We start from the raw sequence: 16225 nt of genomic DNA, 5'->3' as shown, positions 1-16225 counted from the left end.
TTGGATATTTATTACGTGTGGAGCCTTCAAGGAGCCTTCAAAACAGCCATGTGCCCTTTCATCCACTACTTGTGCTTATAGGAATTGACACACGGATTATAATCAGAGGTGTTCTAACATTCTTGTACTGAAACAACATGAAATATCCTAAATACGAGTTTATGGGGGATTTGTTGAATCATCTGTGGTTCGACAGTATTTCCTACTCTAACAGCAACGTTGCAGAAGGAGCGCCCTGGCTGGCATGGTGTTTACGGTGCACCGTTTGTCACGGAAAGAAGCCCAGACACTCGCGTGTACTGTGTGACTCTGGTTCTGAGGACACGAGTATCTATAGGGGAGAGAAGGGCTGGAAAACCTACACCAGCACCTACACCTGATCATTGCTGAATGTTTTACTTCGATCTTTGTAAACCAGGGTATTTTCTAGAACTCTTATGATGAGTTTTGTAACAAAAAAAAAATTATGTTTTAAAGGACTAGCAATAATATTTGTTACTTGAACGCAGTCCATAATCACCTGGCAACTAGAGTTTCCGGAACATTGGCCTTTAGATTCTGCATTTCCACACACATCCTTTCCTAAGCAGAAAGCTGAAGTCTCACTAGTCGTGTTGCAGGAAGGTCACAGCACGGCGTCCGCGTCCATAAGGTGCTCTGCATGGCAGCGTGATTGCCGCGTCTGTGGTGAGGGGTGCGGACAGTTGCCGGGGTCCAGGCTGGTGGGGCTTCTCAGGTCTGTGATGAGCGGAGACCCCTGGTAGCATGGGGCAGGGGGCCGCCTCCCTGAGCCCCACTGACCGTGACCTGCATGGGGAGAGCCCCTGTTCCCCTGGAGACCCGGGGAGATTTGGGGAGATGCTGACCCCAGTCCTGGGCAAGGCCTCTAGAGCTGAAGTACAGCCATTGGGTGAAAACCTCACACGAGACTGGTCCTGGGGGGTCTGCTGCTGGTCAGCAGTTACCGCACACTGTGACCACAGCTCCTGGCGGAGGGTGACCAGCCCAGCGGAACACCATGGGGGGGGGAACCCCAAGTCTGGTTTCCTGGGCGGGGTCCTCCCCTGCTGGCCGCGGCCACTCGGGCTGAGCCTCCCCTCCTGCTCTGTCCTCCCCTCTGCTCCTCCTCTTACTGGGGGCACGCTGCTCACCTTCTGCGCAGGGGCTCCGCCAGAGTCCGGGGCCTGCAGTCTTGTCACATCGGAGGGTAACACTCAGTGTGATTTCGGGGTGCTGGCTGGCTCATCTGTTCCTAGTGACAGGGGACCTCCCTTCCTGTTGGACACGTCTGGGATGACCTGGAGTGGGTGGGTGGTGGCACTGCTCGGCTGTGCAGGGGCCCCACCCGCCTGAGGATTCCCGCCCCAGACTTGCATGGCCACAAACGAGTTTCCCATGCTGATTTGCTCTCTGCTTTTTGATGTCTCAGTTATCTGTACACGGTAGCTGTGTTTGGTGAGGATGGAGGGGGCCGCTACTCCAGATAAAGGGACAGAGGAGTGGGTGGCGCTGACACCAGTGACCGTACCCTGCTCACACATAACAACATGTATTTTGGACCCTAATAAATTCCCCCACCCCACGTGTTGCGCTTTTTAAATTGCTGCCTTGGAACAAGATACGTGCTAAAGTGGTTGTGTTAATTTACCGTTCATAATGTATTTTTTAAGAGAAAAATCAAAGTGATCCCTAAATCTTTAGTGCCGAATAATGACTTCTGTGACTTCTGTGACTTCTGTGTCCTGTCCGTGGAATTGTTCTGTGCGACTTTGCAGACGGAGAGGGAAAGAGGGGTGGAGGGGAGAGGGAGGGAGGGGGAAGAAGAGGGGAGGGAGGGAGAGAAGGAAGGAGTGGGAGAGCAGCAGAGAAGGGAAGAGGGAGGAGGAGAAGGGGGCGGGCGGCAGGAGGGGGCGGGGAGGAGAGAACAATTAGAAAACAGTCAGGCTATCAGGATGTCCGCCCTGCCAAGTGGCCAGGGTACCGAGGCATTCGAGATCAACTTGTTGAGGTGTGTGAAGAGTGATCTGTGGATGTTTAGTTTACTTTTGAAGGCCGTGGGGGAATTGGGAAGATTTTAGAGGGACAGGTGCTGTGTGCTCATTCAACAAGTATCTGAATGTGTAAGACAGTTGCTGTTTTAGTCGCAGGCATAGGGAATGTGGTTTTCCTACCTGGAAACCTGCTCGGAAAGTGTCCCGTGAGCGCCCTCTGCTGGCAACGCGAGGTGCCGGCTCTGTGTCCCCGTCGCACACTCTATTCAGGGCATCGCCTTGCTGGAGCTACGGTGGAGCCTCACGGTGGAGCCTCACGCAGGACTCACCCTCTGCCCTGCGCACGGTAGCACCGGGTGGGCCGCCCATCTGGGGGGGCTGGGAGTGAGTGGGTGAGACCCCCCAGCTCCACCCACCCCCCAGCTCGCTCGTGATTGGTCAGCTGTCAGGGTGTTAAGGGCCAGGCTCACTGCCCCTCTCAGGACAGGGGACGGCTGTCCTGCGTGCAGAGGTTAGGGCTGCGAGCGGAGGCCCCCTGGAAGCGGTCTGCATGGGACCTGGCTGGAGGGCGCTCGTCCGAGCCCTGCCCCTGCTCCTGCCCCTGCTGTCCTTGCCGCAGCCCATTCCTGGGAGCAGCCCAGAGGAAGGTAGGGTCCCCTTTACCAGGATCTTTGCCCTCCCCTCACAGCTGGAACTTAATTACCAAATTCCCCCCACGCACACTTTGGTGCTGAGTCGAGACGAGAACGTGGTTGGGGTGGGGCGGGTGCCGCGGAGGCCCGAGGTCGGAGCATCTCGAGATGGGCAGTGCGTGCCCGTCCGTGCGGCCCTCCAGGAGTGGAGCCCACGAAGGCGCGGTTTGCTCCATAAGAGGTGGGGTGCCGGGCGTTGCCGTTGGTGCTGGCCTGCCAGGTGGGTGCCTGGCTAAGCTCCGTTCAGAGCGGGGAAACTGAGTCCTACGGTAACAGCAGGGCCCGGATCCGAACTAAGAGCAGGGAAAGGCCACCAGCCGTGAGGAACAGCATTCCCGAGGTGTTGGGCGCTCAGTGTGGTATGCAGGGTATGCGGGGCTGCCTGAGCGCTGGCGGTGGGGACCTCACGCAGTGCCACCGTCAAGCCACCGTGTGTGTCTTAGCTGCCCTGAGCCTTCCCTGGAACCGGCAGGCCTCAGTTAAGTCGACTGTTAGCTCAGAGGTAGCACCAAAACTGAGCACTAAATCCCAAATAGAATTTGTGGCTCCGAACAGTTCTGAGTAGGTGGCTTTTGTTCATGAGAACTTAGCGAATACAAAGGAGGGGTGGAGGCTGCATAGGGTGCTTTGCCTTCCGGAAGGTTCTCCCAGGGGTTTGGTCCTGGTGCAGGGAAGTTGTGCGGAAGCCTCCAGGACTGGTGGCGGACGTCCTGGCAGAGCCTCAGTGGCTCCTGCCGAGGGGCTTCCAGGGCCGTTTCTTAGAGAAAGCTGCTAACTGATTCCCTCTGGAGTGTCTGTACCCAGCACAGCTGAGAAGGCCCTGCAGAGAGCGCCACCCTCACCTCCAGGCGTCCTTCCGCCCTCACAAGTGACACGGTGGTGGCCCCTGTTCACCGGCCGCAGGGCTCCGAGCGCCCACAAATCCCATGTCTGACACTGTACCTTGAAACGTGGCTGATATGATGGAGACGCTAAATTTTACGTATTTAATTAAACTCAAGTAGCCCAGGCAGCTGCGGCTGGCCCAGGGGACAGCGCAGGGACCTTAGTCCTCTCTGTTCCTTATCACGTCCAGCATCTTGGGTTGGCTCTGACGCCTGGAGCTCCAACCCCGACCCCTGGGAAGAAAACGCCCGGCCCGGTCCCCTGCCCGCAGGAGCGGATGTTGGCTCACAGGGGTCCTCATATTTGACAGGAAGGTGCTAGCCCCAGGGATCTGGAGAGGGACTGTTTGCCAACTCGGTGGGTATTTGCACACAGTTCACTTTAAAGCCTGTCACCAGTAAAGCCGGAAGGTACACATTTCCCCGTGGGGAAAGGACGAAGGGGACCAGAGGCACTGGGGAGGGCCCTGGGGAGGGCCATGTGCAGGGCCTGTGTGCTGAGCCCACCAGGGGCGCCACGCCCTGTTTACTCACCTGCCCTGCTGGGCTGCAGGGCCCCAGCAATGTTCTAGAAATCATAGGATTCAGAGGAATTTGCCTAAGTCGAACGCGCAGCCTCCTCAGTCTTTCTCCAGAGACCCTCTCTCCCTCCCTTCCCCTCCCCCCCCCCCCCCCCCCCCCCCCCCGCCCCGCAAGGAGCTTCCCGTGCCTCTGCAGCCTCCTCAGTCTTTCTCCCAGGACCCCCCTCCCCCAGCCTGGGAAGGAACTTCTGGTGCCCCCAGCTGACACCACTGTCTTCTCCAGTGACATGCACACCCATAAACAACCCCAGGCCACACAGAAGGGCGGTCTAGTTTTCTAGGTAAAACACAAAATGAGACAACCTTTTGTAAAATCCTTTATATTAAACTGTCAACGTAAAGAATTAAGGGAACTGACCGATAGTGAAAAAAGAGAGACGCTTATTGTGGGAGGACTCAGGCAGCCCTGGCGGCTGCAGAGGAGTCGGGGGAACGGCTGGGTGGCCCTAAGGGTCCTGTGTGGACTCCCAGTCAGTCCTTCTCTCCTCCCAAATGTGGTATCCGTGGTTGCAGTGTTTTCCCAGACTTATCTGCTGCCAGATGCCCTCTCCCCCTCGGGTGCTGGCCGGGGGCAGGCGGACACACAAGGACCCCCACCTACTCCAGGTGACTGGATGAGAGCAGCTTTGTGAGTTAGGGAAGCAAGCCTTTCTGATGGGGAGCATATTGCCAGTGGGTTTTCTGCTCTCCTGTGTTGGCCGTGTGTCCAGGAACGAGCATAATCTCCCCTACTTCCCTGTTTTCCAGGGGGCTCAGGAGGAAGCCGGCCGGCTGGCTGCTGTGGCCGGGGCCATGACCCGGGGACACCAGGAAGGACCTGGGTCCCGAGGGCCCAGGAGGCCTCTAAAGGCGTTTCTGATGACTCAGAGAGGTGAGCAGCCCTGGTCTTAGGGAATTTGATAAGCTGTATTTTATGTTACTATTTTTAAAGATTTTATTTCTAAGTAATACCTACACCCAGCATGGGGCTCAAACTCGACCCTGAGATCAAGAGTTGCACACTCCACCGACAGCCAGGCCAGTGCCCCCACAGTCTGTATTTAAAGCATGCATTCGGGAAATTTCTTAGGAATATTCTACTCTTACTTGAGCGTTGGGAAAGTGGGAACTTTTAAGGGAGTTGCTCAGAGAACTGTGCACAGAAATGAGCATTAGCCGACTTGAACCCAGCCCGTGGCGGGGAGGACTCCCGTGACTTCAGCCTGCGTGCCTGGCCTGTGGCACTGCCAGTGCCGAACCTGCCACTTCTCCGTCTTTGTACCACAAAAGCGTGTGAGCTCTGAAGGTCACTGCTGGACCGGTCATCGCCTGAAGAACGTGTATCTGCACTGGGGGCCCGGGCTAGCTCAGGTGGGGTGGGGCAGCACCAGGGTCTCGGGGTGTCTCTGCGGTAAAGCCCAAGGGAGCAGGAGGATTCGGGCTGCGGGGGCTGTCTTTACCCCCGCAAAGTGCCCTTCGCTCTTCCTGCAAACCCGGAATGCCCGCGGGAGTCCCTGAACCACCTGCTGCCCGCGTGGATGGAGTGGAGCTCTTTTCTCACGTCCCTTGTGCAGAATGCGGGGCAGAGCCCGGGGCAAGCCGGGCGTCACCAGGGCCACAGACTGTACTCCATCTTCCCTCCGCACGCTCCATATGCACCAGCACAGCTGGGTCATCGACTCTGCCGTCGACCGCCTGCTGGCCATGTGGCGTCCACGCCCCTGCCCCCGACACAGGGTCAGTGAGGTGGCCCCCTCGGGTGCCCGGCCGCTGAGAGCGGAGTCAGGCAGCCCGCACCTGCATGTGCCCTCGTGTCCCTTCACTCCTCACGCCCAGCCCCTCTCCCAAAAATGCTTCCACTTTCATCACTGTCCACCCCCCAGGGCCCTTTGAAGGTGAAAGGAATCTGTCCTTTGGTGGAGTTTGCACGAGCCCTGTGCCCGCTTAGCGCTGAGTCTGGGCAGGCACAACCCTTGTATCGAAGAAACCCGTGTGAACAGAGACCCCGCCGCCAACCAGGTGGCCGTGGTCCTGGCTGAAAACTTCTGTCTTGTGTCACATCAGTGCTGCCCCCAAACTGGCTGATTTTGGCTGTGACTTTGTTCCCCCTGATGTTTTTATCGCCTTGTTTTTCTTCGATTCTAAATCCCTCCAGCCAGCTCCCAAGGCCTTGCTGCAGGCACTCTTGTCATGTGTGTCCCTGTGTCCCTCTGTGGGGTGATCTCTTTGTCCTTAGAAGGACGGGAAACATATTGAGGAGGGGGTGGTTGACCTCGCCCCTTGGGGTCTCCGGAGTCACTGAAAGCAGACAGCGGCTGGTCTGTTTGCAGAGAGGGAAGGGATTGTATTGTGCCCTGTGCCCACCACACCACGGAGTTCAACTTAACATGTCTGTGTGCCTGCACGTGTGTGTGTCCGTGTGAGTGCGTGTGCAAGCGTGGGGGGTGTGCTGGCGTGTTTGTGTGAGTGTGCATGTGAGTGTGTGCTTGTGTGTGCTTGCTGTGTGCCTGTGTGTATATGTTCGTGTGTCTGTTGTGTGCATGTGGGGGGGTGTATGTGTGTGCGTGTGTGTGTGTGTGAGTGAGTGAGTGAGAGTGGCGTGTGTGCGTGACTTCTGATGCCTCCTAGCCCTGAGATCTTGCACTTAGGACCCACGGTCCACTTCCAGGCAGAACGGTTACGGGCACGGCCCCGGCTCTACACCTAACCAGACACACTGGAACCTTCTGGGGATTTTGTGATGTGTCAGTTTTACTGAGGAGCTGGGGGTGGGGTGGAAATCCTCTTGAAGGACCTTGGCAAGGAGCATTCCCAGAGCTTAGACGGGTAGTTGGGGCAACCGAAAGAACAAATACAAGAAAAGAACAAGGCAAGGCGTGTAAATAGCTGTTCTGGCAATTTCCCCGCAAGGGCCCAGCCAGATGCAGATTCTTTTGCTCTCCTGCCCGGTGCCTCTGTGTGCGAGGGGGCCCCCGCTCTCCTGCCCGGTGCCTCTGTTCGCATGAGGGTCTCCGCGGCTTTGGGTGTCCACGTTTCACTGGCTAGCACCAATCAGCAGAGGTGTCTCCCATACCAACTTCTGTGAGGCTGTGGCTGCGGAGGAGGACGTCCTGGGGGCTGGGTCACCCCAGTGCCCTGTGTCCCCTTTACCCTCAGGAAAAGGAGAGAGGCCAGGCAGATGGGGGTAGTGGTCCAGTCACAGCCAGAGCCAGCGCCGGGTCCCCAGCTCCGCCCCGGCCCGGCCGGCCCCGCCCCGCTCTGGAGAGGGAAGAGCTTCATTCCCACTGCCAGGAACTGTTTGGCTCACGCCGTCTTGTCCGCACAGCTCCGACGTGTGAGCCATGCCATCTCGCCCAGGGGCACTCTCATGAACACACGTCCTCTGGGAAAGGGCCAGAGCAGGGCCCACCCTGGCCAGGGAGAGTCTCGTATTTAAACTTTCCTCTCAACCCCCCTCCCTGTTTTGTAGCGGAGAAGATTTTGACCTCTCCGGGCGCAATTGCTGTGCCGCCTGCACACCCCTGCACACCCCGCCCCCCCCCCCCCCCCCCCCCCCCCCCGTGAGGCTCCCCTGCAGAGGGCGGACCGCATCAGTTGTGGTCCGCGTGGTGGGCAGGCCTCGCCCCAGGCCCCTGGTGTGGGAGGAGGCCCCCTGGGGCTTCCTGTTTGATCTGCTCCTACCCTTGGCAGAGACTCCTCCAGTCTTGCGATACCATGAGATACGGCGCGCACGATGCCAAATGGTCCGTTTCCTGTTTTCATTCTCTCGCTCGCCTGGCCTGCGGAAGACAGGTGTGGTTAGGGGCGGAAAGGTGTCCTTGGGATTACGCAGAAGCTGAGCAGGGGCCCTCAGCCGAGGACTAGAGGACCACCGTCGTCAGAACCCAGCCTCACCCGGGTCCCCGAGGTCCCTGTCTGCTCCATAAAGTGTCCCTGTCTGCCCTCTAGCGTCAGCTTCTCGGGCACTGCATCAAGAGGCAGGTTTCAAGGTTTTGTAAAAGTGGGGTTTTGTCTTTGTAGAAGCCTGGTTTAAATTAAAGGATATACCGTCCCAACTCCACAGACGCGCAGAGAAGTGAGGGACAACCACGAAGTCTGCATGTGTTTTCACGAGGAGGCGAGACCCAGCCCCAGGGAGTGGGGTTCACGCCTGCGGAGCAGACACAGGGCCCGGGCAGCCCTTGGGTGACATCCCCAAATGGCACCCCCTGTCTGGTCAGGACCCCGGTCCCCACACCTCGGTTCGGGGCTATTTGACTCACCGCATGTGGATCTTCCTAGATGGCCGGCGGCCCCGTGGACCCAGGCACAGGTGCCCCTGGCCCCGAGGAGCCACAGCACGTAGCGGAGCGACCAGTGCCCCATACTGGTCCTGGACACCACTGTACCCAGGGGCCTGGGCCTCTGAGCTGCGTCCTGGGCTCTGCGGGCATCCCCTCTGGGAATGCGGGAGGGCAACGTGAATTGTTGGCTCTGTTTGCACCTCGTTGAGCCAAGTTGCCTGTCTTCCAGGGTCTCCCTGGTCTTACTGCAAAAAGCACCTGCACTGGGGTGCCGGGGGGCTCAGTCAGTTAAGCCTGTGACACCTGGTTTCAGCTCAGATCATGATCTCACGATTCGTGAGTTTGAGCCCCACATTGGGCCCTGCACTGACAGTGCGGAGCCTGCTTGGGATGCTCTCTCTCCCCTTCTTTCTCTGCCTCTCCTCTTCTTGTACTCTCCCTCTCACAAAAAAACTAAATAAACTAAAAAACAAAAAAAAAGTGCCTGCGCTCTCCCTCCCTGGTCCTCTGTGGGGATTACAGGGGAGGGACGTGCTGGCACCATGCTTTGTGACTGTCACACGGTGCACAGTCTCATGACCGCCAGTCTGGGCCCTTCCTTTCCACAGTGGTCAGGTCCACAGAGAGGAGTGTGGGCTGGCGAGGGGAGGTGTGGCAGGAGGGGGGCAGGGGCCTGGCCTGCTCTGCTCTCTGCTCCCCCCTGCTGACCGCCTGGAGGTGGTGGGGAGGGAGGGAGGGACCCTGTTCTAATAGTAAAATGAGGTGAAAATTCTGTTTCGACTCACGGTGTGAAAACAGGCCCCAAACTTGGAAAATGGTTGAAAAACCACAGAAGCAACTTTCCATCCATGTGAAGCCAACTGTGTGCTTCATTAATTTATGCAAGAAATCTAGGTGCAGATGGCTGAGCGGGCACTGGATGGCCATACTTGGTGCCCACCCCCGTTTGTCCCACCCCGTCAGGTGCGTCCAGACTGCCTGCTGCTGGTCCTCCCGTGGCACCCAGCCCCCGAGAGCGAGAGCCGAGGAGCACGGGGGTCCTCATCCCCCCTGCCTCCATGGAGCACCAGTCGGTAAGGGCCTGGGAAGGGGAGCCAAGTTCACCGCCCTGAGTTCATCCCTGCCTGTGCCTTGTGGAGGGACCGTCCTAGCTGGGTTTTCCGGGTGAGGAAGTAGAGAATAAGAGGCCGCTGGCTTGCCCCCAGCTTGCCAGCAGGTGACAGGTCTGGGCTTCGGGACACTGGACCCAGAGCCTTCCTTACCCACCTCTCCTGGGATCCCCAAACTCAAGAGGGCATCACCGGGGCGTGGGGCTTGCTGAAACCAGATTATGGGGTTTCTGCTTCAGGCAGGTCTGGGTGGGGGGGTGCTGTGGCTGGTCCAGGGGCTGCACACTTGAGAACAACTGAGTCTGTGAGGCTCCCCCGACCTGGAGCCACGTGATGGGGGCGTCCAGGTTACTGGGGGATGTTTCACGGCCACAGCACAGGACAGTATGTCCATTATCTTTTAAAATAAAAATTTTAGGGACCCCTGGGTGACTCAGTAAGCATCTGACTCTTGATTTTGGCTCAGATCGTGATCTTCCGGTTCGTGAGTTCGAGCCCCAAATCGGGCTGTGCGTGGAGCCTGCTTGGGATTCTCTCTCTCCCTCTGTCTGCCATTCCCCTGCTCTCTCTCTCTCTCAAAATAGGTAAATAAACATTTAAAATAAAAATCTTAAATGGTTGCCTGAAACTTAATTTCCGGTGTTACCGTAGGTGGAAGGGAATGTTTGAGTTCTCGGCTCTGGGCCATGCACTCGGTTACACGTGAGGAACTTCACAGTCTAGCACATGAGCTGGATTTAATGGTGTGTGTTGGTGGCCAGGGCTCAGGCATTGGTGTTGAAAACAACGCGAAACCCACTCTCCTGATTCTTACGTGACGATGGTGGGGAATGGATTTTGGTCATCTAACTCCTTCCTCCTTTGGTGATTTCTGTTTATGTAATTTTATGACCGTGTATCTTCAGGATGTTTCCGTGTGATTTTTCCAGTTCGGGGACGTTTTCAGTCGTTTAGGAGGTCAGATTTTTCTTCTGCTAACCTGACCACAGTACTTCCAGGAATCGATGGGTTTCAGAGAAACGGAAGTCACTTTATTCTCCGTGGTCGTTCACAGACGTGCTCGTGGACGTTCAGGCAGGGGACTGTGTCATCCCTGGGTTGGCATATTGGTCTGTGCGTAGTTTTGAAGAAGCCTCAGCAACGTGGCTGCAGGTTAATCTTGTTCAGCTTTTATGAGCCTGAGATATGAATCCACTGGACTCTTGACAGTAAATAGGGGCATTGACTCAGAAATTTAAATTGGATTCGATATCGAATCCCAAAGTTGGGGAAGGTTGAAGCCGGTGTTACTGCTTGGCGGTGCTGGGGACGGGCCAGCCCTGGTGGCCAGGCTCCAGAACCCACAGTTTGGCGTCCTGCCCCCAGCTGTGAGTGTGGCTGATAGGGGCTGGAGGCTGGTGGTGAAAGAGCCAGGACGGAAACCAGCCCAGAGCACCGCCTCCTTTCCACACACATTCCCGGCCCCGCTCTGGGGGCTGCTGAGCATAGTGCAAGGCCAGGGCTCAGTGGAATGTTTTCAAAATATCTACACGGCTAGAGAAGATGGCATCATGCACGCCCTTGAACCCGGCGTCAGCTTCAGTGGTTTTCAACCGTGTGCAGTGCTTGGGTGAAACAACCAAATTCCGGGGCGCCAGCTGGCTCAGTCAGTGGAGCCTGCACCCTTGATAATGGGGTCATGAGTTCGAGTGCCACAATGGGTATGATGAAGTTTTGGGGTGATGATGGTGGAGGGTAGTCCGGAACTGACCGCCAAGAAAGAATTCTTGAAGACGTCTTTGGTGCATAAAGGTGATTTATTAAAGCACGGGGACAGGACCCGTGGGCAGGAGGAGCTGCACTGGGGTTGTGACGGGTAACGCATCACATACCCTCAGCTTGAGAGGGGGCAGGGATAGAGTAAGTCTCTTAGGAATTTTGGAAGCAAGGTTTCCAGGACCTTCAGGGGGTCACTGTGGCCAGGGAAACACCATTTATTACCGTTTAGTAAAACCTCAGTCCTGAGACCCCTCGGGTGTATATTGGGGGCCCTAAGCCTGGAGCATGATGCCAGCGTGTGTCCTGGGGCAGTTGAGATAAAGGAAGGAGACTTACAGGGTCCTCGAGGTGGGGTGATGTGAAGCTGAGATTCCCTTTTGTCCCCCGCAAAGTGTCATCATGGAGGCAGCTGAGCCCCTCGAGGGAGGTCACTGTGCCGGTTTCAAGGACTGGTCAGTGAGCCGTAGGCAGTAAGGGGATTTGATGTTTCGTTTGCCTCAGTTTCCCACGTCACCACGGCAAGCACTTGAACCCCCTTCCTGTGTTCTTGGGCGGCCAGGAGTGTCCGAGGAACATCACACAGATCCACGGTGGGGGTGGGGGTGGGGGGCTGTCAGCCTGTGCTCTGCCCTCAGCCCACCCCATGCTCCCTCATCATATCCCCCCTGAACAATTTTGACCCTGAGATCTTCAGGGTTGCTGCAGGTGGAAGGTCTCGTCTTCTGTGGCTTCTTCCCGCTGAGCGGGGGTGTAGAGACGTCCCCAGCCATACGGGTGAATATGGGTCAGCTGGGAAACATATAGGGGGGTTACAAAAGGCAGAGGCAGCTGAATCCAACGTGGGCAACGTGTGTGAACCTCCTTGAGTAGAGAGGATCATCTGCTGGCCCGAAGTCATTGCAGTGATGAGGAGAAAACGACAAAACGTAATTAGAACAACTAGAAAGATCAGCCCAAATAAGCCCTTTGGTAGCTGACGAACATCTTCCAGTCCAGGAGTTTGACCAATCACTGAAGGAAAGAGGGATTGTTTCAGAGCAAGTGGAGCGTCTGCGTCAGGCAGAAATCCAGAAACGTTTCTCTGGTCATCTGGAGCGTGTACACAGCATTTTGTTTGCACAAGAGTGGAAGCTCCACGTCGTGCAGCGGTCAGCACATCTCGTGCCATTCTGGTTTGTAGAACGGTTTTATGCATTGGAGTTATTTTCGTATTTAATACCGTAATGTTATATTGAGAGCCATTTAAAGCCTCCACTGTGTAACAGGCAGTGCGTGGCCGTCCTATAGACTCTGCTTTGTTTAGTAAACACTCAGCTAATTAGTAAGAGGTATCTTTACAGAAGCAAGAAAAACAGAGGTGAATGGTTAGAGTGCATTTCAAACCCAGTGTCTCCCGGTTCTGCCAGTGAGATTTTGAGATGTCAGGCTTGAAGCCTCCTCAGATGGGAGTGGGAGCACACAGCAGCAGTTGGATTGGTCTTTCTGGCTTGTAACTCACAGGTCTGTGGTGGTCCTTTTGAGTGGCCCATTGCAAGAAGGAATTGTTAGTAGATTGGGGAATGGAGAACGAAGAAGAAAGGTACAACCATCCTAAGAGAAGTTTGAGGTCTTCCACAGGCTCACAGAAATAAGAAGGCACATTAGGGGTGACCGGGAGGCTCAGTCGGTTAAGCGGCTGATTTCGGCTCAGGTCATGATCTCGCGGTCCATGAGTTCGAGCCCCGCGTTGGGCTCTGTCCTGACAGCTCGGAGCCTGGAGCCTGCTTCGGATTCTGTGTCTCCCCCTCTTTCTGGCCCTCCCCTGTCTGTGCTCTGTCTCTCTCTGCCTTTCAAAAATAAATAAATGTCAAAAAAAATTTTTTTTTTGAAAAGAAGGCATATTAGTTTGCTCATTGATTTCCTGTGAAGGGGGTACAGGTTTTATTTTAGGTACAGGAGCCCATGAAGAGTGCCCCTCTAACTTCACTGCATAATATGACCCAGTAGGGGCCCTTTTATTTTGGAGTTAAATCCCCCATTGTATTAGACTTTGCATCCTTTGAGAAAACAAGGTATTTGGGGTTGTATGGGGCAGGTTTCTAGGAACTGTCAGATCAGGTTTAGGGAGAATATGGTTGGCATGTTTAGAGATTTATGAATTAACCCAGCTTGAAGTGAATAATTTATTAAAGCACTGTAGTCTTTATCGGCTGATGGGTCTACAGTGAGAAAAGTCTTTTTACGTACAACTGTTAGGTGAAGCCATCCCATTTCCCAGTTGTTTAATTTTTTTTTTTTAACATTTATTTATTTTTTTTTTTTTGAGACAGAGAGAGACAGAGCATGAACGGGGGAGGGGCAGAGAGAGAGGGAGACACAGAATCGGAAGCAGGCTCCAGGCTCTAAGCCATCAGCCCAGAGCCCGACGAGGGGCTCGAACTCACAGACCGTGAGATCGTGACCTGAGCTGAAGTCGGACGCTTAACCGACTGAGCCACCCAGGCGCCCCTAGAATTTGACAGCCATAAGGGTATGTTACGGAAACATGGTTTTTCTCTCTAAAAACCGTCATTTCCAGAGACGGCCAAATCAAGACCGATTTGTCTGTAGAACAAGTCCAGTTTTAACAAACTTGACCTAATTATTTACCTAAGTTCAGCAAGAACAGTGGTTGATCATATGGATGTCTTAAAGTTTGTTTTGCCGGAATCTTTTATACAGAATTCTCCAGATTGCACTCTTAGTAGATTCTCCAGGCCAGAAGCCAAGCCAAGTACTTCCGTCAGACAGGCCTGCAATTCCTGTGGAATTGGGCAAATTCCTCTCCACGAGGTCCCCAAGATAGCCTGCGTTTCCTGCACCTGCCAGGAAGTGACTTTCTTTGCTCACCTGGTGAGGCTGCTGGGAACTCCGTAAGCAAGGTATCAGGCCCACATTTCCCAGGGGTTTTATGGCTCCGTGTTTCATAAAGTCAACCTTAGCTCCTCAAAGCCGGATGGTCATATCTGAGTCTATGCAGTTCAGTCTCAAATAGGACATTCCAGTCAAAGTCTTGGTAAAATAGCCAGTATTTCCAGTGGCGTCCTGTTACGAGGAAAACAGATTTTTACTGAACTTATGCAAACAATTGTAATTGCCGTGAAAGAAAGAACACTCCCTGAGACAGTTTGAATTTTAGAGGGTTTAGGTAGACAGAAAAGTTAAACCGCTTCAGTTTATGGTCCAATACACCCAAATAACCGTAGTTTCTCTGCAATAAGAGGTTAAAAGCGCAAACGTATGTTTGGTTATCAGAGCTTCAGCAGCTCCATCCCATGTGGAAAAGACCCAGGTGTCCAATGAGTTCAGTCCCATTTATCATGCAAAACCTTAAAGTTTCAGGTTACCAAAGACTCCGAAAGCCATCTTAACAGTTACCCATGAAAACTTTGAGACAGACAAAATTAACCATCACCTTAAGTCATCTTTTTGCTAAGAAATTGCAACAGAGATAACATGAGCTTATTTGACTTTAGTAAACCTGGGTAGAATCGAGGTTTCATATTTAATGCTGATAACTCTAAACACAGGTCTATCTTAATTAAACCGGCAAACTTAAATTAGTTCACACAAATGTGTTTCACCTGTGTCCACTTAAAATTCAGTCAGGTTTTCCCCAACTGTCAGTTTTTACTGGGACGCCAGTGGGGGAATCTGAAGTGGGTGGTCCAAGAGGGTGCTCTTTGCTCCTTGACCTTGAGGGTGGGAGGAGCCGGCAGTGGCTGAGGCACTGAGGATGGTACTGGAACCATCCGCACCCCAGGTCGTGCCGGAGCAGGAGCAGGAGGGAAAGGCAGAAGAGGCGAGATGCCACCAAGCAGGTAGAGAAAGAGCGTTCCAGGTTCTTGAACCTTGTCGGCCGGGACAGAGGAGCAGACGCCATGTCCCTCTCACTCTCTTTTCCATCAAGCAGGCAGATGTTTATTCGGCTCCCTGCCTCTCCTCCCGGTCACCAGTTGCTACTGGAATTTTTGGTAGCCCTGTGAGAGCCGGGCTTCAGCCTTGCAGGAGGATTTAAATGCACCATTTAGAAAGCCGTGGCCACCCTCCTCTCCTACCTGCTTCACATCATAGACAGACTGCAGCCTGGGTCAGAACGTCCAGGGGCAGGGACCCGCCCTACATCCGGGTTTTGCATACTACAGGTTCATGGGCAGGGAATTCAATACAGTAGAAGGGAATCAGCAAGAGGAAAAAAGTGTGCGCACATGGCAGAGATTAAGCACTTAAAAAGAAATGCCACCGGGGGCGCCTGAGTGGCTCAGTCAGTTAAGCGTCTGGCTCTTTTTTTTTTTTTAATGTCTGCGTTTTTATTTTTGAGAGAGCATGTGAGCAGGGGAGGGGCACAGAGAGAGGGAGAGAGAGAGAATCCCAAGTAGGCTCCGTGCTGTCAGTGCAGAGCTTGACGTGGGGCTCGAACTCATGACCGTGAGATCATGACCTGAGCTGAAATCCAGAGTGGGACGCTTAACTGACTGAGGCCCCCTGCCAAGAGCCCCAAGACTATTTCTGGAGGAAGCTGGAACAGCAGTTAGGTTAGGGGTGAAGCCCTGGTTTGGTGACTTGGCCTAAGAAGGTCCGTTTGGAACCCTGGCTCTCTTTCTAACATGTGTTCTGTCTGCTCTTGGCATATGGAGGCAGGTGGAGGGTGGACACAGGCCTGGCTGGGAGCTGGCAGCTGGGCGGGGCTGGGAGTGGGGAACTGACAGCTGGGAGCAGGGAGCTAGGAGCAGAGAGCTGGGCAGGGCTGGGCACGCCCAGAGCCCTCAGGTGGGGCATGCTGGCTTGTAAATTTGGGGGCATCTTCTTGGTCTTCATGTTTACCCAGCAAATCCCTGCCCAGTCCCATGACTGTGGTTCCTCCCATTTTGTGCCCATCTCCCTGATTCGGGAGCCCTTGACCTCATCCTCTCTGCCCTGAGCCCTGGAG

General features: G+C 54.8%; 1 protein-coding gene across 1 annotated transcript in view; it reads left to right on the top strand.

Annotated features, from left to right (window-relative positions):
* The window catches only part of PKD1L1 (polycystin 1 like 1, transient receptor potential channel interacting), a 133523-nt gene that overhangs the window by 2085 nt on the left and 115213 nt on the right, over positions 1–16225 (top strand). Inside the window, exon 2 of the mRNA XM_078442613.2 lies at positions 4896–5019. Coding sequence (XP_078298739.2) covers positions 4896–5019 — 124 coding nt within the window. The remainder of the gene's footprint in view (positions 1–4895; positions 5020–16225) is intronic.

The sequence above is a fragment of the Panthera onca genome, chromosome A2 (genome assembly GCF_046562875.1).
Source record: "Panthera onca isolate mPanOnc1 chromosome A2, mPanOnc1 haplotype 2, whole genome shotgun sequence".
NCBI classification, from domain to species: Eukaryota; Metazoa; Chordata; class Mammalia; order Carnivora; family Felidae; genus Panthera; species Panthera onca.
Note: the sequence above shows the minus strand (reverse complement) of the source record. Positions and strands in the feature narration are given on the sequence as shown.